Source organism: Muscardinus avellanarius, assembly GCF_963383645.1.
Source record: "Muscardinus avellanarius genome assembly, chromosome: 11".
In the NCBI taxonomy this organism is placed as follows: Eukaryota; Metazoa; Chordata; class Mammalia; order Rodentia; family Gliridae; genus Muscardinus; species Muscardinus avellanarius.
This window is the reverse complement of record NC_137797.1, coordinates 28,948,205-28,972,975: the sequence shown is the minus strand read 5'-3', so window position 1 is coordinate 28,972,975 and position 24,771 is coordinate 28,948,205. Positions and strand designations below refer to the sequence as shown.

Here is a 24,771-nt window from a genome sequence, read left to right as displayed (position 1 = left end):
GCTAGGTTGCTAAGCCTCTCTCTGTGTTGCTGAGACTGTCCTCAAATCTGCACATTCTGTCTCAGCCTCCCCAGTACTGCTTATTTTATTACCACCACATCCTGCTTATTTCTTCACTTTTAATTACGTTCATTCTATTATTCCTGATAGTCAAAATGGGAAGATTTTATTTTAATGAGTAAGAAATAAGTTATCTCATTGGGGCAGATTTTTATTTATTATTTATTTATTTATTTATTTATTTATTGCAGTACAGGGGCTGGAACCCAGGGTCATTCTACCTCCGAACTACACACCCAGCCCTACTTTTTATTCTTTGTTTTGAAACAGGGTCTCACTAAGTTGCTGAGGGCTCACTAAGTAGCTGAGGCTGTCTGCGAACCGTGATTCTCCAGTCTCAGCCTCCGGAATGCTGGGATTACTAGCATGTGCCACCACGTCCGGCCCGGGGCAGATCTTCATAACTATTTTTTATTAAGCACTTACACGGTAAAATTATAGCTAGCATTGATTGCATTGATTACTTACTACATGTCAAACACTTTGTTAAGGCATTTTACATTCTGCTTTTTTTTTTTTTTTTTTTTTTTTTTTTTTGGTGGTACTGCAGATTGAAGCCAGAGGCATGGGATTACAGGCATTCAGTAGCATACCCACCTCACTTTCTGATTTTTGATCCACTCAATTCTTTGAAGTAGAAAATATCTTTATGATCTGCCTTTTACAAAGCCTGGCGTGGTGACGCACACTTGTAATCCCAGCATTTGGGAAGCTGAGACAGGAGGATTGCAGTTCAGGACAGCCTCAGTTACTTAGCGAGGGTCTCACACAAGCTAGGCAAGTGCTGTACCACTGAGCGCTATCCCCAACCTTCCCTCTTCTTTTTTTTTTTTTTTTTTTTTTTTTTGCCATATTGCGAATCGAACCCAGGGGCATTTTACCTCTAAGCTACACCCCAAGCCTTAGTTTATTTTATTTCTTGAAACAGGGTCTCACTAGGTCAAGAGTCTCACTACTTTCTGAGGCTGTCCTAGAACCTGCGATCCTCCTGTCTCAGCCTTCAAATTCCCACCCTGAGATTACAGGCGTGCTACGCCTGTAATAGGTTGCAGAAATCTCGCTAAATTGCTGAGGCTGTCTTCAAACCTGCTATCCTCCTGTGTCACTCTTCCAAGTACTGAGAAGTGTCACCCACCACACCCAGCTATTTTTTATTTTTGAAACAGGGTCTTACTAAATTGCTGAGAATGGTCTTGAATCTGTGATTCTCCTGTTTCAGCTTCCAACAAGCCTAAGACCAGAAGGTTAGAGAGGACAAAAATCGTTTGGAGAAGCTGGGTGTGGTGGCTCACACGCTTGTAAGTCCAGTACTTAGGAGGCTGAGACAGGAGGTTTGCAGGTTCGCAGCCAGCCTCAGCAGCTTAGTGAGGCGCTAAGCAATTTAGTGAGACCCTGCTTCCAAATAGGTCTGGGGGTTGTAGCTCGGAGGTAGGAGACCCCTGGATTCCATCCCCAGTACCACACACACACAAAAAAGGCTGGGGATGTAGCTCAGAGGTAGAATGCCCCTGGGTTCAATCCCCTGTGCAAAAAAGAAAAAGTACTTGTTACTTAATACGGATGTGAGCGTGGGGCAGAGGTTTTGTCTTTCTGAGTACTCTGGCAACCCTGGGTCAAGGGGCTGTAAAGGAAGCCTGGAGCCCTCCGCGGGATGCCCGCCAGCCTTGGGCGCCCAGGTCGCTTTCCCACGGAGACTACAATTCCCAGCGTGCTCCGCGGGCCGGGCGGACGCGGGGCGGCGTCTCGGAGGACCCGGATAGAGCCAAGATGGCGGTCTTGCGGTGAGTAGCTGTCCAGGTACCGCTGCCCTTTCCTCCTCTGCTGGAGGAGTCCCTCGAATCCCCGAAGGCCCAGAAGATTGGTGGGCAGGTGTCACCGCAGGCTGGCCCGCGATTCCTGCAGCGCTCGCCGGCGCCTGGTGGGCGTGGGGCTGGAGGGTGGACCTCGCGGCCCGGGACTCCTCCAGGTCGAAGTCCTTGGGAGCTGTGCCTGGGTGCTGGTCCCTGCTCCTAGGAGCCTGTTTCTCAAACCTCAGACCCTACCTCTATAGCTTTGAGGGGTTGAACTCCGTGCCAAGGAATCTGCCCTCTTAAATTTGCGTCTTGGGGCGAATAGTTGGACTCTCAGGCTGAGTGCTCTGGCCTCGGGTGGAGGGACCCAAAGACCCCCAAGATGTTCTTGGGCTTGTGATCGGAAGACTTGGGTTTGTGTCTGTCCACGCCACCTGTTAGGCAGTGGGAACAGCGAGCAAGTAATGCGTTTGACCTCTACGAGTCTTCGTCCTCCCCCCCCCTTTTTTTTTTAGTGGTGCTGGGGGCTGAACTTACCTGTGAGCTACATCCCCAGCTCTTTTTATTTCTTATTTTTTGGTGGTACTTTGGATTGAATCCAGAGGCATTCTGCCTTCCAACTACACCTCCAGCCCCCCTTTTTTTAAATTTTGAAACAGGGTCTAAGTGGCAGAGGGTCTCACTAAGTAGCTGAGCCTCCCAAGTACTAGAATTACAAGCGTGCGCCAGCACACCTGGCTCTCTTTTTATTTTTTATTTTGAAACAAGATCCCCCTAAAGTGCTGAGGCTGGCTTCGAATCTGCGATCCTTCTGTCTCCCCAGTATTGGAATTACAGGCATGCCCTACCCCCCAGGCTGAGTCTTTGGGTTTTTGTTTTTTGGTACTGGGGATTGAACCCAGTGGCATTTTACCTCCGAGCTACATCCTCAGCCCTATTTTATTTTTATTCTGAAACAGGGTCTGCTAGATTAAGGGTCTCACTACTTGCTGTGTTTCTCCTTGAACGAATAAGCCTCCTGTCTCAGCCTCCCAAGTACTGGGATTACATATTGGTGCCTCCACTCCCAGCTTGAGTCTTCCTTCTTCATCTATGAAATGAAGCTGTTTACTTCACAGGCTTAGGAAAGTCACAGCACGTGTGTGTGTGTGTGTGTGTGTGTGTGTGTGTGTGTGTGTGTGTGTGTGTAGTGGGATGTTGACTGAAAATAGCCTACCATGTGAACTCTGGGTTAGCAGTGCTAACTATTGACAGTGCCCTGAATCAGCCTGCACACCTTAGTCTGGCAAATTAAGAGAATATGTGTCTTAATTTTTTCCTTTCATCACTATATGATTGGGGAAGAGGAGGAATAGTCATTGAGACCAATTAAAAGCATGAGTAAAAACCAGGGGGTGAGCCGGGCATGGTGGCCCACGCTTGTAATCCCTGCGCTTGGGAGACAGGATGAAGCCAACCTCAGCTACTTAGTGAGGCTCTGTGCAACTCAGACCCTGTTTCAAAATAAAGAATAAAAAATAGGGCTGGGGGTGTAGCTTGGAGGTAGAATGCTCCTGGATTCCATGCCCAATACTAAAAAAAAAAAAAAAAAAAAAGGGGGGGGGTAAAATAGTTATATGTCATCAGCAGCTTATGAAGATTGTGATTGGTGATTGTTTTCCCCATTTTTACCGTTGAGGAAATGGGAGGTCATTTATTTAATGATTTGCTTCTAGTTTTCCAGTTTGAAAATGGCCAATTCTAAAGTTTTTGGAAGCAAGTCCCTTAAATTTTATACTTTAAGCTGGGAGTGGTGGCACAAGCTTATAAAGCCAATACTTGGGAGACACAGTAGGATTGTAGGTTTGAGGCCAGACTCAGCAATTTAGCAAGTCCTGTTTCAAAATAAAAAATAAAATAGGACTGGGGAATGTAGCTCAGGGGTAGATTGACCCTGAGTTCAATCCCCAGTACTCCCTCCCCAAAATAAAAATAAAAAAGTTGTACTTTAGTTTCTTCATAACTCAAAATAAGGATACCTTATTATTATTATCCTTATTACTAAGTATTAATATTAGAGTAAAATGAAATGCTGGTGAAGTATCTTGGAGAGTATAAAACCATATGCATGTATAAGATGATGAAATTTACAAGTGTTTCTCTAGTAGGCCAAGGATAGGCCTCAGTATTTAATCAGAAACAATACTACTATAAGTGATGTAATAAGATTGTGTGTATGTGGTACTGGAGGGTTGTACATAGATACATTAGTAGTAGAAGGATGGATGCTCAGTATAACCACGAGTGAGTGACTGTTTCTAAGAGTAACTACACATTTTGTGTGTGTGTGGTACTGAGGATGAAGCCCAGGGGCATTCTACCTGACAAGCTCCACCCCCTGCCCTATATTTTTATTCTTTATTTTTTTGAAATAGCGTCTCACTAAGTAACTGAGGCTGTCCCTGAATCCACGATCCTCTAGTCTCAAGTCTCTCGAATGCTGGGATTATAAGCGTGCGCCACTGTACCTGAACTACACATTTACTAATTACTTATTAAGTAGAAAAAGCTGCAGTGAGTACTCAGAAGTTTGTATTTAAGGGAAGTAGCTGAACATTTCAACAATGTAGCTAGTTCTGGGGTTTCTCATCATATATTTGATGTTTTTTTTTTGTCCTATTATTACATTATATGGAAATGCAAAGTTCTTTAAAACCCTAGCTTCAGGTGACTGAATTGCTAGGTAGTGTGATTCCTAGTTTGTTCTTATAGTTTTTAAGTGTACCATAGGCCCCACTCAAATTTTTCTTTTTTTTCTTAAGCAGGAATGAAAATTGGTGTGCCTAGAAGCAGATTTTAAAGATAGCTTCTTTTAAAACATCTTTTATCATACCGCTTGGTAATCGTCTTATGATACCATGGCAGCAGTGGTGGCAGTAAAATGGGTGCTATCAAAAGGAACCATCTTGAAGAATGTAGTTCCAATTCAAAGTAAGTGAGTTTTTTTTTAATGTTTAAATAGAATTTTAAGCATTTCACATGTATAGAATACTTATGCGTTAAGATTGTATACACCTATTTTTGTGGGAATGTTGGTGATAATGAAAAAGGGGAGAAAACTTAAATGTCAGTCAAAAGGGGAATGGATAAATTGTGCTACATCTTTTTTTTCAGTACTGGGGATGGAACCCAGGGGCATTGTACACCGAGGCACACACCCCCAGCCCTACTTTTTAGTCTTTTATTTTTTTGAAACAGAATCTCACTGAGTTGTGAAGGGCCTCGCTAAGTAGCTGAGGCTGTTGGCGAACCACCATCCTCCAGTCTCAGCATCCCGAATGCTGGGATTACAAGCGTGTACTACCACGCCCAGCGTGCTATATCTAAACTATGAAAATCATGCAGCTGTTACCAAACATGAAAACATTTCCAAATGGAAAAGAAAGTAAAAGGCTGTCAAAGAATCATTTCTGTCATATGGTTTGGGTCTCTGTGTTTAAAAGTTGATATACCATGTGTGTACTGTACACATGCAGAAAAGCAGAGTAAAAGATGTGGCTCAAACACTAGTTAACTGTGTAAACCACAAGTGGGATTTAAGTGAGGGATCCTTACAGGATAACTTTCTCTTATTTGAAACATTTATACTTAGTATTTACACCTGTTACTTTTTATTTATTTATGTATTGATACTGGTGGTTGAAACCATGGGCATTCTACCTGAGAACCATATCCCAAGTAATTCTTTTTTTTTTTTTTCTTTATTTTGAAACGGTCTCACTGAGTTGCAAATATGATGATGATGATGATGATGATGATGATGATGATGATGATGTAATTATAGCTCTTCAATTTGTTATTGTAAAAAATGAAAATATGCTTTGAAATGTGAACATTTTGACTGAGAAAAGTTACTGTTGAACAAATTATCTGTATTTAACACTTAATATTTTTTCCTTTATAAACTCTATACCCTGGAATGCCCAAATACTTCATGTTCGTCATTGGAAAGGTTAAAATACTCAAATACTTTCTTTTTTATCTCTGGTCTTTGTACCTGTTATTTCCTGTACAAGGAACTTTGTGCTCACCCCTTACCAAGTCCTCCTCGGTTCCTCATCCCTCAGAGCGCCGTAGCCGTCGTCTCCAGGGGAAAGGTCTTCTTGAACCTGTGTGGTTGCATTTGGCAGCCTGTCCCAGGGCCGTCTCTCCCAGTGCTCACCAGCCCTGAGCACTGGTCCTCTATATTGCAGTAGTTTCTTGTGTCATCTCTCTCAGCCCGTTAGTAGGTAGGGTCTTGATCCCTGTCCCCTAGTTCAGACATAATCTGTTTCACAGTAAACGGTAAGTAATGGCTGAATGAATAAAACTAGTTTTAAATTGGTGTGAGAATACATGCTCAAATCTGTTTTTTTGTTTGGGGTTTTTGCAGATGGAGCTTTATCTTGTGTTTGTCACAAATCTACATATTCTTCTCTTCCAGATGACTATAATTGGTATGTATTAAAATTCAATTTAAAAAAAGCAGTCTTAGCTGTATCTGAAATTAGTTAATTTTATTTTCTGCTTGCCTTTTTAATTATTATTTCTTTAATTTTGTTTTAAAAATTGTTTCCATAATCTTATTTACCTATTATCTGGGATTAAATATTTTAAAAGTCCTTATTGTGTTCCATGCCGTTAGAAATGCTGTCTTTTCTTCCTCACGCATGCTTTCAGCTTTTGTAGAAGTTAATTAGTTTGTATAGTTTTTTTCTTAGGGCTCGTCTCTATTAGCTTAAATAATTATCTCTTGTTTGACATTCAGTAATTCTAAATTACAAACATTTAATTCAGTACCATTTATTTGGTATTTATTCAGTTCCAGTCACTATATATATATATATGACACTGCCTTTTTCTTCCACAGCAGAGTATGATGTGCAAAAACTGTATCTATTTTTCTAAGCTATGAAGTAGTTATTGCAAATGTTAGTAAAAACTTTTTTCTTCTCTTTTGACTCTAGTTTTAATTGTACATTTAGTATTATAAGTAGCCATAAAACTGGATTAGGTAGCATTTTTTAATATACATAGGTTGAGTCATAAAAATGTTTTGTATTGTATAAACTCCATGCTTTATCAAAAATCATTTGATGAGCCGGGCGTGGTGGCGCACGCTTGTAATCCCAGCATTCGGGAGGCTGAGACCAGAGGATCGCGGTTCGCAGACAGCCTCAGCTACTCAGGCCCTCTGCTACTCAGTGAGACCCGGTTTCAAAATAAAGAATAAAAAAAAAAAAAAAAATAGGGCAGGGGCTGTAGCTTGGAGGTCGAATGCCTCTGGGTTCCATCCCCAGACATGCAAAAAATAATAATAATAATAATAATTTGATTGTTGAAATGTTCATTGTAGTCCTGTCCTGCTATTCAGCCTTAAAATCATGGTGAAATAGAATCTACTGCCTATCGTCTGTTATGTAAAATGTACTTCATAGTGTATCTCTGAGCTCTTTTGTTGTGGGCTGAGAGAGCCGTACCCTATGTTAAGGGTACCAGTTTGTCAGTCCAGTAATGCAACATCTTCTCTTTAGGAATTTGTCATTGATTTTAGTTCTAAGAATAGCATTCATGCCTTAAAGTATAATTCTAATCTGAAAACTTTTTTTTTTAAGCAAAGTAGAGCTTGCCTTGACATCTGACGGCAGGACGATAGTGTGCTACCACCCTTCTGTGGACATACCATACGAACACACCAAGGTATGTGTGAAAAATCTCATGGTTTTTAATTTTCTTTTAGGAATGTTCATACTTCCTTATAGTACCAAAAACTGAGGGAATTGTCTGATTTCCTTTATTTGGAGTATGTCTTCTGGCCTCGCTCTTTTTCTGCTTTGATTTTCTATTCTTTTTCATCTTTTTTTTTGGCAGTGCTGGGGGTTGAACACAGGGGCGTTTTACCTCTGATTTACACCCTCCCTATTATATTTTATTTTAAAATATTCTACCTGTTAGCTACACTCCTACCTTTTGTATTTTTTATTTATAAACAGGGTCTCACTGAGTTACTGAGGGTCTTGCTAAATTGCTGAGGCTCAGTACTTGGGAAGCTGAGACAGGAGGATTGCAGTCTCAGCAACTTAGTGAGACTTTAAGCAATGTAGATTCTCTCAAGTAAAAAAAATATATATGTATATGTATATATGTGTGTGTGTATATATATATTATATATGTGTGTATATAATATATATATATATATATATATATATATATATATATATATATATATATATATATGAATGGAGCATAGCTTAGAAGTAGAATGCCACTTAGTTCAAGCTCCAATACCCCTCCAAAAAAAAAGTTGCAGAGGCTGGCTTTAAACCTGTAGTGCTCCTGTCCCAGTCTCCCAAGTACTGGGATTACAGGTGTGTGCAACCATACCTGGATTGTTTTATAACTTTTATTTACTTTTTTTGTGTGTTGTATTACCTTCAAGCTATATCATCAGCCCTACTTTATTTTATTATTTATTTATTTATTTATTTATTTATTTATTTATTATTATTTTTTTTGGTGGTACTGGGGTTCCTGGAAGCCCTTCTACCTCCGGGCTACACTCCCAGACCTATTTTTGGAAACAGGGTCTCTTAAGCCAGTGCGGCTGGCTTTGAACCTGCGCATGCCTCCCAAGCGCGGGGATTACAAGTGTGCGCCACCACACCCGGCATCCTATTTTATTATTTTATCTTTCGTGGTACTGAGGATTGAATTACTGGGGACAGTAATAAGATAATGATGCATTTAGTAGTATCTTTTTTTTTTTTTTGCGGGTCTGGATTGGAAACTAGGGGCATTGACCTCTGAGCTAGAATCCCTGCCCTATTTTTTTATTCTTTATTTTGAAACAGGGTCTCACTAAGTTGCAGAGGGCCTCACTACATAGCTGAGGCTGTCCATGAACCATGATCTTCCAGTCTCAGCCTCCCGAATGCTGGGATTACAAGCATGTGCCAACATGCCTGGCTAGTAGTATCTTTTTAAAAATCATTAGGGCTAGTTATAAAACTAGCTGTTTCTTTTGCTAGTTTTTATTCCTTTTTTTTTTTTTTTTGGTGGTACTGGGGATTGAACCCAGGGGCATTCTACCTCCGAGCTACACCCCCAGCCCTATTTTTTATTCTTTATTTTGAAACAGGGTCTCATTGAGTTGCAAAGGGCCTCACTGAGTAGCTGAGGCTGTCCATGAACTGCGATCCTCCTGTCTCAGCCTCCCAAATGCTGAGATTACAAGTGTGCGCCACCACATCTGGCTGAACTTGGTTTTTTTTCCTAGATGCAAATGACAAGTTCCTTCTTCCTACTTCTGTCTGATGTGTATTTTAGTAAAGAATGATATCCTATTTACTTATTTTTTGTTTTTAGTACTGGGGATTGAATCCAGGGGCATTCTACCTCTGAGCTACACCCCAGCCCCATTTGCTTATTTTTTTATTCACTTATTCATTTATTCATTTATTTCAGTACTGGGAATTGAACCCAGGAGCATTCTACCTCCGAGGTACATCCTTAGTCCTATTTTTTAATCTTTTATTTTGAGACAGGGTCTCATTAAGTTGTGAAGGGCCTCACTAAGTAGCTGAGGCTGGCCTCGAACCTGAGATCCTCTTGTCTAAGCCTCCCAAGTACTGAGATTAACCCTGTACCACCATGCCCAGCTTATTTTATTTTATTTTTTTGTAGTACTGGAGATGTAACCTAGGGGCATTCTACTTCTGAGCTATACCCTCAGCCCCATTTTTTTATTATTATTATTATTATTATTATTATTATTATTATTATTATTTTGTGGTACTGGGATGGAACCTAGGGAATTTCTACCTTCAGGCTACACCCTCAGACCTATTTTATATTTTATTTGGAAACAGGGTCTCACTAAGTAGCTGAGGCTGGATTCAAACCTGTGCCATCCTCCTGTCTCAGCCTCCCAAGTGCTGGGGTTATAAGCGTGTTCCATTATGCCCGGCCTCTCAGCCCCATTTTTTATTTTGAAACTGGGTCTCACTGATTTGCAAAGGACCTCACTAAGTAGCTGAGGCTGACCACGAACCGTGATCCTCCAGTCTCAGCCTCCTGAATGCAGGGATTACAAGTGTGCGCCACCACGCCTGGCTCCGGCTTATTTTATTTTGAAACGAGAGTTTGCTTAGTGACTGAGGGTCTTCATAATTGCAGAAGCTGGCCTGAAGTTTGCAGTTTTCCTGTCTCAGCCTCTGGGATTATAGATATATACTGGAATTATAGACGTGGACTACTGCACCTGGTTTAAAGTACTATTATTCGTGTGTGTGTGTGTGTGTGTGTGTGTGTGTGTGTGTGTGATATACATATATGTATGTATGTATGTATGTATGTATGTATGTATACTGGGGATGGAACCCAGGGGCATTCTACCTCCGAGCTACACCCTCAGCCCTATTTTTTTTATCTCTTATTTTGAAATAGGGTCTCACTGAGTTGCAAAGGGCCTCATTAAGTAGGAGCTGAGACTGTCTGTGAACCTTGATCCTCCTGTCTCAGCCTCCCAAATGCTGGGATTATAAGCATGCGCCATCATGCCCGTCTTAAAGTAGTATTATTCTAAAACTGTATTTCTAGAATTTAGAATTTCTAGTTTAGGAAAATAAAGTTATTACACAAAGCAAAACAAAAAAATGACTTAGAAAAATTAAGCAAAAATATAAATAAGCACTTTTTAAATATTGATTTAGTGGAAAATTTCTTTCTATTTTTTTGAGTGTGTGTGGCACTAAGGATTGAACTAGGGCATTCTACCTCCAAGCTATACCCTCAGCCCTATTTTTTATTTTTTTTTTTAAACAAAGTCTCACTAAGTTGCAGAGGCTGCTAAGCTGAGGCTATAACCACAAACCTGTGATTTTCCTATCTCAGCCTCCCAAGTACTGGGATTACCAGAATGTAGCACCATCCCTGATCAAAAGTCATATTTTTAATTCCAGTACTTGGGAGGCTGAGACAGGAGGATCGCAGGTTCAAGGACAGCCTCAGCAAGTAGTGAGACTATCACTAACAAAATACAAGACCCTGTTTCAAAATAAAAATAAAGTAGGGCTGGGGATGTTGGTTTGGAGATAGAATGCCTTTGGGTTCAGTCTCCAAAACAGCAACAACAACCCCCCGCCCCAGTCAAATTTTAAAATTCTTAAGAAAAACAAGGGAAATTGAGGATAGTTTTGAGTTTCATAAAGTTGACAGTTTCAGGTTTTTTTCATCTTACTGAAACACATACCCTTTCTTTGAAGTTTGATCAAGGAGTACTACATAAAAAAATTGTGGAGTCTGCCAGGAGCTCTTGTTACAGACTTCAAAGAGTCCATTCATGCCAGTGTCTTTTCATCTTTACAACTGAAAAATATTTTTTAAACCATATACAGCAAAGAGAATTTGTGATACATTATAATTAGGCATGCTTGGAAACAGTAAAAGAGACAGGAACATTTATTGTTACTTAATAACATTTTGATAATATTTAAAACATTTGCTCTTTAGCAACAAATATAAAAACCTAAAAGAGATAAAACTTACTTACAATCTGTGCCAATGCAAATAACAGCAGAGATTGAGCCTCCACATTTCAAGAGTTTATTTGGGAGTAACCCAGCATTGCCAGGGGAATACAAGTGCCAAGTGGACTGTGAGTGGGTCAAGAGGTTGATACAAGGGGGAGTTCCTAAAGGCAAAACAAGGAAGCCTGCATAAGTTGTTTAGAAACCACAGTCCTTGTCTACAGGATCAGTCGAGGCTGTGTCAGCTGACCAGGCAGTAGTTAAGCAGGTGTGTGAGGCTACAGCGGCCTTTGCAAGGTTGTGGTTCTGGCATAGCCTCTTGTGCGAGTTCTAATCAGGCGTAAATGTATGAGATGCCCTCCTCCAGAACCTCCCAGCTTTATTTACTTACTCCGATTTTGTTTTGGTTAGGCTTTGACGCAGGCGATTCCATATTGATTCACAGCTCTAATCCCATGTTTCTTTCTGATCTCTAATCCCATGTTCAGTACCTCTCAGGGTACTATATATATATATATATATATGTTTGTTTTTTTTTGGGGGGGGTACTAGAGATGGAACCCAGGAGCATTCTACCTTCGAGCTATACCCCCAGCTCTATTTTTTTCTTATTTTTGCGTTACTGAGGATGGAACCCAGGGGTATTCTACCTCTGAGCTACACCCCTAGCCCTATTTTTTTTATTCTTTATTTTTTTTTTATTTTATTTTATTTTATTTATTTAATTTTTTCTGGGTCTGGGGAAGGAACCCAGGGGCATTTGATCTACGGGCTATACCCTCTGCCCTATTTTGTGTTTTTATTTTGAAACAGTCTCACTAAGTTGCTGAGAGCCTCTCTAAGTAGCTGAGGCTGGCTTTGAACCTGTGCCATCCTCTTGTCTCGGCCTCCCAAACATTGGAAATACAAGTGTGAGCCACCACGCCCCTTCCTTCCTTCCTTCCTTCCTTCCTTCCTTCCTTCCCTCCTTTCTTCCTTCCTTTCTTTCTTTCTCTCTCTCTTTCTTTCCTTCTTTCCTTCTTTCTTGGTCTGGGGATGGAACCCAGGGGCATTCGACTTCCAAGTTATACCTCCTGCCTTATTGTTTTTATTATTTATTTATTTATTTTGGTGGTACTGGGGGTGGAACCCAAAGGCTTTTTACCTTCGGGCTATACTCCCAGACCTATTTTATGTTTTATTTGGAAACAGGGTCTCACTAAGTTGCTGAAAGCCTCACTAAGTAGCTGAGGCTGGGTTCAAACCTGTGCGATCCTCCTGTCTCAGCCTCCCAAGCCCGGGGATTACAAGCGTGCGCCACCATGCCCAGCTTTTATATTTTATTTTGAGACAGGGCCTCACTAAGTAGCTAAGGCTGTCTGCAAACCGCGATCCTCCAGTCTTAGCCTCCCGAATGCTGGGATTACAAGTGTGCGCCACCATGCCCGGCTCTTATTCTTTATTTTTGAAAAGGGTCTCACTGAGTTGCAAAGGGTCTCACTAAGTAGTGGAGGCTGTCCTTGAACCGTGATTCTCCTGTCTCAGCCCCCCAAATGCTGGGATTACTAGAGTGCGCCACCACGCCTGTCCCCAGCCCTATTTTTTTTTTTTATTTTGAAACAGGTTCTCACTGAGCTGCAAAGGTCCTCCTAAGTAGCTGAGGCTGTTTGTGAATCATAATCCTCCTTCCTCAGCCTCCCAAATGCTGAGATTACAAGCATGTGCCCACCATGCCTGGCTCATCGTATAATTTTTACAACGGCATTCACTAGTATTTCACTTTATACAAAAGAGATGATCTCTTATTTATTTATTTATTTATTTATTTATTTATTATTTATATTTATTTAAATTTTGGGTGGTACTGGGAGTGGAATTCAGAGGCTTTTCTACCTCTGGGCTATACTCCCAGACCTATTTTATATTTTATTTGGAAACAGGGTCTAAGTTGCTGAGAGTCTCACTAAATAGCTGCAGCTGGCTTTGAACCTGTGTGATCCTCTTGTCTCAGCCTCCTAAGTGCTGGGATTACAACTGTGCACCAGCACACCTGGCTAAGAGATGATCTTTTAAAATTACTTTAAATGGCCAGGCGTGGTGTCGCACGCTTGTAATCCCCGCGCTTGGGAGGCGGAGACAGGAGGATCGCGCAGGTTCGAAGCCAGCCACGCTGGCGTAAGAGACCCTGTTTCAAAAATATAAAATAGGTCTGGGAGTGTAGCCTGGAGGTAGAAGGGCTTCCAGGAACCCCAGTACCACCAAAAAAAAAAAAAAAAAAAAAATTACTTTAAATGTCTGAGAACCACTTCCTCTTTAAAATTTGTTTATATAAGCTGGGCGTGGTGGCTCACGCTTGTAATCCCCACGCTTAGGAGGCTGAGACAGGAGGATTGCATGGGTTCGAAGCCAGCCTCAGCTACTTAGTGAGGCTCTCAGCAACTTAGTGAGACCCTGTTTCCAAAAAAAAAAAAAAAAAAGGTCTGGGAGTATAGCCCCGGAGGTAGAAATCCTCTGGGTTCCACCCCCAGTACCACCAAACAAACAAAAATTTGTTTATATAAGCTGGGTTGTAGCTTATGCCTATAATCCCAGTATTTGGAGGCTTCCATAGGAGGATTACAGATTTGAGGCCAGCCTTGGCAATTTAGGAGACCCTGCTTCAAAATAAAAAGGGCTGGGAGTGTAATTCTGAAATGCCCCTGGGTTCAATCCCCAGTTCGAAAATAAAACCAAAAAATTCATTTATATCACTTTTTTCTGTTTAGGGCCTTATAAGAAATGTTAATGGCTACCTATCATATATTAAATTCTTAGACTACGGGGGACAGGAAATCTTATTATTTTACTTAATCCTCATCAAACTTGCCTAAGGCCACAGAGGTGCTAAATGGCAGAATCAGACTACAGTGCCTGTTCTTAACCTCTTTTTTACCCCCTCCTCTTCATTCTCTACACTATCAAGGAGGACTACACCACTGTAAGTGGTTCCTTTTTAGTCTTTGAACCTTTCATAATCTGATGTTTCAAGTTTTTTTTTCTTTTAACAATACTGGGAATTGTGCTTGAGGCTTTTTTACCTCTAAGCTACACCTCTAACCCTATTTATTTATTTTTTATTTTGAAATAGGGTCTCACTAAGTTGTTGAGGGCCTTGCTAAGTCGCTGAGGCCAAGGTCCTCCTGTGTCAGTTCCCAAGTACTGGAATTCCGGGCGTGTGCCCCACACCTGGCTTCAAAATTCATTTCTAAAAATGACCTCTTCGGTGTTCTTGCCTGTGCTCGGTTACTTATGTTTTTTAACCTTCTTAGAATATTGTCTTTGGCAAGGCTCTGACTTGACTCCTGTCTACTTCCTACTGATACTTTTAGTACTTTGCTTTTCTAAAGTACTTAATCAGTGCATTCTAAGAGGACATCTTGTTTGTGAACATAAGCTGGATACAAGTATATGCTATAATATTTTATTCAGTGGTAGAATGTCGCAATTGTTGGTAATACTGCATGAATGTAAACTTCGTTACATCTTTGAATGTTTCATATCTGATTGTAAAGTCAGATTTTCTGTAATATATATGATTTGTAAGACAAGGCAATATTATAATTGTTATATGCATTATGGGTAGTTATTTTCATGATTATAACATCGTATTGTTAAATGTTATAACCATTGTTACACACATTAATATTAAAATACAGGTAACTTGATTCATCAAGTGTGATTGAACTCGGGCATTCTACCTCTGCGTTAAACTCTAGGTCAGTTTTTTTTGTTGCTTTGAAACCGGATCTCACTAGGTTGCTGAGGGCCTCACTACTTTCTGAGGCTGTCCTACTGTCTCAGCCTCCCAACTAGTGGGATTGCAGGTACGTGCCACTCATGATTCTTTCTTTTTAGTTTGTATGTGGTATTGGGGATTGAACCCAGGGGCATTCTACCTCTGAGCTACACTCTCCGGTCCTGTTTTATTTTTATTTTGAAACAGGGTCTCACTAGGTTGGTGAGAGTCTCTCTACTTATGAGGCTGTCCTCAAACCTACAGTCCTCCTGTGTCAGCCTCCCGAGTACTGGGCTGAACCCAGGGCCTTGTGCAGACTAGGTGAGCGCTCTACCACTGAATTAGAGCCACAGCTCAAATCAGTGATTCTTACAGGATTTAGTGAGCCACTATTACTGATGGGAATCCGTTATCCACTCATATGTGTTGAATAGGTAAAAGTTTCAGTAACTAATGTCTTTGGGGGGGGGGGGGGACAGGGAACTACCCAAATTACCATAAAGCATTAATGACATTTAAGTTACTTGAAATGAAAACATTGAAAACATTTCCTGCTTCAGTTGGCTCTCAGAAATATCATTTCCAAGGAGCCGGGCGTGGTGGCACACGTTTATAATCCCACCATTTGGGAGGCTGAGAACAGAGGATCGCGGTTCACTAACAGCCTCAGCTACTTAGTGAGGCCCTCTGCAACTCAGTGAGACCCTGTTTCAAAATAAAGAATAAAAAACAGGGCAGGGGGTGTAGCTCAGAGGTCGAATGACCTTGGTTCCAGACCCACCAAAAAAAAAAAAAGAAAAAAAGAAATATCATTTCCAAGTTGGGCATGTTTTTTTTTTTGTTTTTTTTTTTTTGTTTTTTTTTTTTTTTTGTAAACCCAGCATTTGGGAGGCTGAGACTGGAGAATCAGGGTTTGCAGACAGCTTCAGCTACTTAGTGAGGCCCTTTGCAACTTAGTGAGACCCTGATTCAAAATAAAGAATTAAAAAAATAGGGCTGGGGGTGTAGCTTGGAGGTAGAATGCCTCTGGGTTCCATCCCTAGTACTGCAAAAAAAAAAAAAAAAAAAAATATATATATATATATATATTTTTTTTTTTTTTCCCCAACTATTGATTTCTCATTGTCATCTTAATGATACAAAGGTAAACTGTAAACTTTTTTTTTCTTTAGTACTGGGGGTAGAACCCAGGTGCATTATACTTCTCAAGCTATACCTCAGCCCTATTTTTTTAGTCTTTTTATTTTTGAAACAGGGTCTTACTGAGCTTGCAAAGGGCATCACTAAGTAACGAACCGCAATCCTCCGGTCTCAGCCTCCTGAATGCTGGGATTATAAGTGTCTGCCACCACACCCAGCTAACTGTAAACATTTTTTTTTTTGGTACTGGGCTTCCTGGAAACCCTTCTACCTCCGGGCTACACTCCCAGACACCCATTTTTATATTTTTATTTGGAAACAGGTTCTCTTAAGCCAGCAAGGCTGGCTACAAACCTGCGCAATCCTCCTGTCTCCGCCTCCCAAGCACGGGGATTACAAGCGTGTGCCACCATGCCTGGCTTAACTGTAAACTTTTAAGCTAAGAAATAATAGGCCCAATTTATACTTTGAGAAAATAGAAACTAAAGTAACAAGTATCTTATTATTATAAAAAATAACTGAGTAAGAATATTATTATTGGCCAGGCGTGGTGTTACATGCCTATAATCCTAGTACTTGAGAGGCTGAGGCAGGATGATCATGGGTTTGAGACCAGCCTCAGCAGTTTTGCTAGCCAGACTCTCAACAACCTGTTGAGACCCCGTTTACAAATAAATAAATAAATGGCTCAGGGGTGTAGCTCTGAGGTGGAGGAAGATCCTTGGATTCAATACCCAGTACCAACAAAACAAAAACACCAGGTTGTTGAGAATCTAAATTGCTTAGGCTGGCCTCGAACCTGTGTCCTCCTATCTCTTATTTTCTTTTTTCTTATTGGTGCATTATAGTCATACATCTTAATTGGAGTACAGGATGGTAGAGGCATACATGCACACATCTCTGATTTAGTCCTTTCCCAATTCCCCCTTATTTTAAATTTTGAAACAGGGTCGCACTGAGATACTACACTGCCACCATGGAACCTATGATCCTCCTGTCTTAGCCTCCCAAATACTGGGATTATAGGTGTGAACCACCATGTCTGGTTACATTTAATTCTACATTTAAAAAATTTTTTTTATTGGTGCATTGTAGTCATACATCTTAATGGGATAAAAGATGGCGGAGACATACATGCACACATCGCCCAGTGAGCCCTTACCCAGTTCCCACCCCATTCCCTCCCCATCCCTCCTTCCCATGCTTGGCTTAGTGATTGACTTTAATATGTTTGTTTAATTCTACATTTTAATGTTGTTTGTTACTGATTATTTTGTAGCCTATCCCTCGACCTGATCCTGTGCACAATAATGAAGAAACACAGGAACAAGTGCTGAAAACCAGATTGGAAGAGAAAGATGAACCCCTTGAGCAAGGACCCATGATAGAACAACTTAGCAAAATGTTCTTTACTACTAAGCACCGTTGGTATCCTCATGGACAGTAAGTTTGATTTTCTTCCTTCATCTCCCACTACACAAACTAATAGAACACAGTTTCATCGCACTCACAACTTCTGAATTGGTATTCTGCATGGGGAAATTAATCCCACGTACAATCACGTACTATAGCATACATTTTTCCAGTACTGGCAATTCAACTCAGGGGTACTTTACTACTGAAGTACATCCTCACTACTCTCTCTCTTCTTAAAAATTTGGAGACAGGGGTCTCACTGAGTTGTCCAGGTGGGCCTCAGATTTGTAATCTTCCAACCTTAGACTGAATAGCTGGGATTACAGGCATGCTGTATTGTATTTTTAAATCTATATACAGTAGTTGAAATGAAATCCTACTTCACTCCTTTATTTTAATGAGAAAATCTAATCAAAGCCTTTTTCGTGTGCATTCTCCTTCAGAGCTACAGCTTAGCCCTTTTTCTTTCTGTTCTGAAATGGTCTGAGTTGCCGAGGCTGGCCTCGCCTGTGATCGTTCTTTCGCTCTCCCAAGTGTTAGGACCGTGGACACGCCCATCATCCTGGCTTCGTCATGTCTAAGAGTTCTGTGAGTCGTAGCATCTCTCAGGTTTAGCTTACATGTTTGTCATGCTACCCAGATGCTGCAGTGTCAGTCTAGCCTTGAACTTCTGTAATGGCTTTCAGTATTTTTTTTCCTCCCTGCATATTCTATGTTACTGCCGTCTTCTGTAACCATTGTTCACAACCAAGTCACTGAAGTTAGAAAAATCCTCTGAAGGCTTGTCACTTAAAGGGGCAAAACTGCAGGCAGGAAAACTACCAGGAGTCTTATAACCAAGTTTATTATCTTCAGATATCTGTGTTCATACCCTGCCTATGTTTAATTTTATTCACTTGTTTGTTTAATTATTTATTTATTTTTGTGGTACTGGGGGTGGAACCCAGGGGCTTTTCTACCTCCGGGCTATACTCCCAGACCTATTTTTATATTTTATTTGGAAACGGTCTCACTAAGTTGCTGAGAGCCTCACCAAGTAGCTGAGGCTGGCTTCAAACCTGTGTGATCCTCCTGTCTCAGCCTCCCAACACTTATTTAATCTTATTACTCCTAACTAGTTTTTGACTGCCATTCAATTTAATCTGGTATGTCTTTTCCTATCAGGATTAAGAGCACTTTTTTTTTTAGTGGTGCTGGGATTGAACCCAGAGGCATTCTACCTCTGAGCTATATCCCCAGCCCTAATTTATTTTTATTTTGAAACAGGGTCTTGCTAGGTTGATGAGAGTCTCACTATTTACCGATGCTGTCTTTGAACCCGGGGTTCCTCCTGTCTCAGCCTCCCAAGTACTGGGATTACAGATGTGCACCACCATACCTAGTTTATTAGGCATTTTCAGTTGTAAGCAAACTCTTATTTAGTAAAGATATCGATTATCCTGATAACTATCCTAATACAGAGCTCAGCAGAAAAAAATCAGATATTAGTTTATATGCAAGAAAAATTTTACCTGGATCATTGTCTTTTCAGATCATTCAACAAGTATTTATTTAGTATCTATATACAAAATTTAGAATAAGGTACCATAAGCCATTTGCAAGTACTAGATTCACTGACTATTTCTCCCTAAGCCTCAGGTAATATACAGAAGAATGATTTACTAATAGTTTATGATTTTTAAGTTGTAGCAACAAAATATGGGACCCATTATGAATTTAATAACTGGAAATATATAATATCTTTTTTTTTTTTCCTTTCTTGTACTGGGGATTGAACCCAGGAGCATTCTGCCTCCAAACTACAGTCCAGCCCTTTTTTTTAAATTTTGAAACAGGGTCTTGATAAGTTGCAGGCTGTCCTCAAACTTGAGATCCTCCTGTTTCAGCCTTTCAAGTACTGGGATTACTTAGCTGGGCGTGGTGGTGCACGCTTGTAATCCCCGCGCTTGGGAGGCTGAGACAGGAGGATCGCACAGGTTCGAAGCCGGCCTCAGCTACTTAGTGAGGCTCTCAGCAACTTAGTGAGACTCTGTTTTCAAATAAAATATAAAAAATAGGTCTGGGAGTATAGCCTGGAGGTAGAAAGCCTCTGGGTTCCACCCCCCAGTACCACACACCAAAAAAAAACAAAAAAAAAAACATGTACTGGGATTACAGGTGTATAGCACCATGTCTGGCTATATAACACTTTTTTTTTTTTTTTTTTGCAGTACTGGGGATGGAACCCAGGGGGGTATTGTACCTCTCTGAGATAAACCCCCAGCCCTACTTTTTAGTCTTTCTTATTTATTTATTTATTTATTTATTTATTTATTTATTTATTTATTTGCGGTACTGGGGATAGAACCCGGGGCAACACACCCAGCCCTATTTTTTATTCTTTATTTTGAAACAGGGTCTCACTGAGTTGCAAAGGGCTTCAGAAATAGTACCTGAGGCTGTCGGCGAACTGTGATCCTGTGATCCTTCTGTCTCAGCCTCCCAAATGCTGGGATTACAAGCATGTGCCATCACGCCCAGCTTAGTCTTTTTATTTATTATTATTATTATTACTATTATTATTATTATTATTATTATTATTATTATTATTATTAGTGGTACTTGAGCTGGAACCCAGGGGCTTTCTATCTCCGGGCTATACTCCCAGACCAATTTTATACTTTATTTGGAAACAGGGTCTCACTAAGTTGCTGAGAGCCTCCCTCAGTGGCTGAGGCTGCCTTCGAACCTGTGCGATCCTCCTGTCTCAGCCTCCCAAACTCTGGGATTACAAGCGTGCTCCGCCACACCCAGCTCATCTTTTTATTTTTGAAACAGGTCTCACTGAGTTGTGAAGGGCATTGCTAACCAGCTGAAACTTCCCGTGAACCACAGTCCTTTGGTCTCCGCCTCCCAAATGCTGGAATTACAAGCCTGTGCCACTATGCCCACATATAACACTTTTTTAGTTAAATTTTTATGAAGAGGATAAAACGTCAGCTGGTGTGGTCATGCACACTTGCAATCCTAGTACTTGGGAGACTGAGATAAGAGGATCACAGGTTCTCAGCCAGCCTTAGTAACTTAGAGCCTCTGCAGCTTAGTGAGGCCCTGCTTAAAAAATATAAATAAAGCTGGGGTTGTAACTTGGAGGTAGAATGCCCCTGGGTTCCATTCCCAGTACCACTAGCAAGAGAAAAAAAGAGGTATGAAATTCTTTCTTTTATCTTTTTTTGGGGGGTATGGGGGATGGAACCCAGGGGCATTCTACCTCTGAGCTATACCCCCAGCTCTATTTTATTTTTAGCTTTGAAACAGGGTCTCACTAAGTTTCTGAGGCTGGCTGTGAACCTGTTCCTCTCCTGTCTCAGCCTTCTAAGTATTGGGATCACAAGTGTGTGCCACCCTGCCTGGCCTAAGTTTTTATTTATTGTGGTGCTGGTGATGCTGGGGATGCTTTCTGCCACTGAGCTGCATTCCCAGTCTCCCTCCAAAAGTACTGCTAAGCACTGGTATGGAATAAGAATCTCTGTCGCTACTCATGCATCTCCCCACAGGTGAACGCCATTGAACTCTATCTGTATGAAAGCCCCACCTCATGGCTGCTCAGTTTTGTGCTTTTTGTATTGCTAATTCAGCAATTCTGTAATGCTTTTTTTTGTGTGTATGTGTGGCCTTGGGATTGAACCCAGGGGTATTTTACCTCTGAGCCACACCTCCCAGGCCTTTTTATTTTGAAACAGGCTCTCACTAAGTGAAGGAGGACATGGGCAGAGTTAAAGGAGGTTCCACGAAAGGTGGAATTCTCCAAAACTCTGGGTGTGACCATTGTCTTTCTGGAATTTGCCCTCTAAGGCCACCTGTAAGGCCAGGGGCTGATCTTCATCACAAGACCAGTGATGTCACAGGTCTTCCTTTTGTCTTGCTTATGACTGGTGATTTACATGTCCTTCCCTTAATACCCCACTATTGTTCTTTGGTGTTTACACTTTTCTACTGGGATCTGATGATTAATTTCCCTGGAGAAGGGTATAAAATCTTGGTTTTAGAGGATAAACTTGGTCAGTTGCCCATCAGGCGATCGTCCGCGCGTTCATTTCAGGGCCGCTGCTCATCAGGCAGCTACATTTCAGTATGGCTGCCAGCAGGCAGCTGTTGCTTTCATTTCAGGACAGCTGCCCATCAGGCAACTGTTCAGGGCGGCTGCCCATCAGGCAGCTGTTCGGTTTCCCCTCTCAGGCCTCTCCCTCCCAAGTCCCGGAGAAGAATCTCCACAGAGTCTTAGTAAGTTGCTGAGGCTGGCCATGACCCTACAGTTCAACTATTTCATCAGGTGTGTGCCACCACACCCAGATCTGGTAATCTATTAAAGCAAATAAAATGCTTAATTTATGTGGTGGTTTTGACATTAAGTAACTGGAATATGATATATGCTCAATAATAATATGGTTAGTATTTTTTCCTACTCAGGTTTCCTCTTAACCCATTCTTTTTGAAGCTTGCTTGCTCGCGCGCGCTCTCTCTCTCTCTCTCTCTCTCTCTCTCTCTCTTTTTGTGGTACTGGGGATTGAACCTAGGGCGTTCTACCTCTGGGCTTTACCTGTTTTACATTTTTTATTTTGAAACAGAGTCTCACTAAGTTGCTGAGGGCCTCATTAAATTGCTGAGGCTGGCCTCAAACCTGTGATCCTCCTATCTCAGCCTCCCAAGTACCAGGATTACATGTTTGTGCCACCACACCTGTCTGCATCTTTTCCTTCCTTTCTCCCTTCCTTCCACTGGGGATTGAACCTTGAGGCCTTCAGGGTCCCACTAGGTTGCTGAGAGACCTCACTAAGTTGCTAAGGCTGGCTTCAAACCAGTGATCTTCCTGTCTTAGCTTCCCAAGTACTGGATTACAAGCATGCACCATCATACCCAGCTTGTATCTTTTCTTTTTCTTTTTTTATTTTTTGTGGAACTGGGGATTGAGCCCAGGGGCATTTTACCTCCCGGCTATATCCTCAGCCCTATTTTATTTTGAAACAGGTTCTCGCTAAGTTCCTGAGGCTGGCCTAAAACCTGCAATCCTCCTGTTTTATCCTCCCAAGAACTGGGATTACAAGCATGGGCCACCAGGCCTGGCTAATCTTTTCTTAGTTGTTTTTTTTTTAAGGTATGTTTTACACATACACACAAATTCCCAATTTTAAATATATAATTCAGTAAGTATTGACAAAATAAACAGTTTTATAATTACCACTTTAGAGTATTTGTTCCTCCAAAAAGTTCCCATCTGTCCTCTTCCAGTCAGCTCTCTCCTTTAACCCTCGTCCCTAGTGCATACCTGTAATCTCCATAATTCCAAGTCTGAGACAAGGTTATCACAGGTTCAAAGCCAACCTCAGCGATTTAGCAAGATCCTGTTTCAAAAAAAAAAAAATAAAAACAAAAAGAAAGGGAGAGGTTGGGGTTGTAATGCAGAGATACAGTGCTCCTGGGTTCAATCCCTAGTTAAAAAAAATTTTTTTTTTTTCTATCAGGAGTTATTGACCTTTACTAAAATAATCTTATCTGAGATATTTTCTTTTCAAGGTATCACAGACGTCGTATGAAATTGAATCCTCCGAAAGACAGATGATATTGAGGTTTGAGGAGAAATAGTATCCTGTGCTTCATTTGCCATTTGAGAAGATGCAATCTGGTGTATTCACTAATATGTTATATAGTAAAATAATAAAATGTTTTTTCACATATTAGGATAATGTATATTTGTACATATATATTAGTTCTGGATTTAATACTCTCTGGGGTGTGTGTGTATGTGTGTGTGTGTGTGTGTATTACTAGGGATGGAACCCCAGGGGCATTCTACCTCCCAGCTACAATGCCAGCCCTATTTTCTATTCTTTTTTTTTTTTTTTTTTTTTTGCAGGTCTCTGAATGGATTCAGGGGCATTCAACCTCCGAGTGACACCCACCAGCCCTATTTTTTATTCTTTATTTTGAAACAGGATCTCACTAAGTTGTAAAGGGCCTCACTAAGTACCAGAGGCTGTCTGCAAACCGTGATCCTCCGGTCTCAGCCTTCTGAATGCTGGGATTTCAAGCATGTGCTACCACATCCGGCTTCTGTTTTTTATTCTTTTTTTTTTTTTTTTTTTTTTGCTGGTCTGGGGATGGAACCCAGGGGCATTTGACCTCCAAGCTACACCCCCTACCCTATTTTTTATTCTTTATTTTGAAACCGGGTCTCACTGAGTTGCAGAGGGCCTCACTAAGTAGCTGAGGCTGTCTGCGAACTGTGATCCTCCAGGTCTCAGCCTCCCAAATGCTGGGATTACAAGCGTGCGCCACCACGCCCGGCCTATTCTTTATTTTGAAACAGGGTCTCACTAAGTTTCAGAGGGCCCTAAGTAGCTGAGGCTGGCTGTGAACCTGCGGTCATCCTGTCTCAGCCTCCCAAGTACTGGGATTGCAAGCATACGCCACCACGCCCGGCTTAGATTTGATACTCTTATTTGGAGAAACCTATTTTATTTTCCTATTTTATTTTATTTTATATTCAAGTCTACCTTTTTTTTGTGTGTGGTACTAGAGAACTCAGGGGCTTTCTACCTCTGGGCTATACTCCCAGACCTACTTTCTACTTTATTTGGAAACAGGGTCTCACTAAGTTGCTGAGAGCCTCACTAAGTAGCCGAGGCGTGTGGTGGCGCACGCTTGTAATCCCAGCATTTGGGAGGCTGAGACCTGAGGATCGCGGTTCGTGGACAGCCTCAGCTTCTTAGGTGAGGACCTCTGCAACTTAGTGAGACCCTGTTTCAAAATAAAGAATAAAAAATAGGGCAGGGGGTATAGCCCAGAGGTTGAATGCCCCCAGGTTCCATCCCCAGACCCGCAAAAAAAAGGAAAGAAACCCGGCCTCACATTTTTTTTTTCCTTTGCAAAACAATGACCCTCCCTTTATCCATCTTATTTTCTTTCATGACACCATCTCTCGGTGGGGCCCCTGCTTTACACATGCCTTTCTGGCCAAACTGTAAATCTATAAAACCTCTTTGCTTTCTGCTCCCAAAATTTGTGTACAAGTCACTGAATGAGGACA

General features: G+C 41.2%; 1 protein-coding gene across 1 annotated transcript; it reads left to right on the top strand.

The window, feature by feature from the left end:
• Positions 1-4,684: 4,684 nt before the first annotated feature.
• On the top strand, positions 4,685-23,304 carry MRPL42 (mitochondrial ribosomal protein L42; the record flags this gene model as incomplete). Its single annotated transcript, XM_080706355.1, has 5 exons — positions 4,685-4,820; positions 6,262-6,325; positions 7,484-7,568; positions 17,569-17,732; positions 23,259-23,304. The coding sequence occupies exons 1-5, from the start codon at positions 4,748-4,750 to the stop codon at positions 23,302-23,304; spliced, it is 432 nt and encodes a 143-aa protein (XP_080562481.1). The 5' UTR covers positions 4,685-4,747.
• Positions 23,305-24,771: the final 1,467 nt, after the last annotated feature.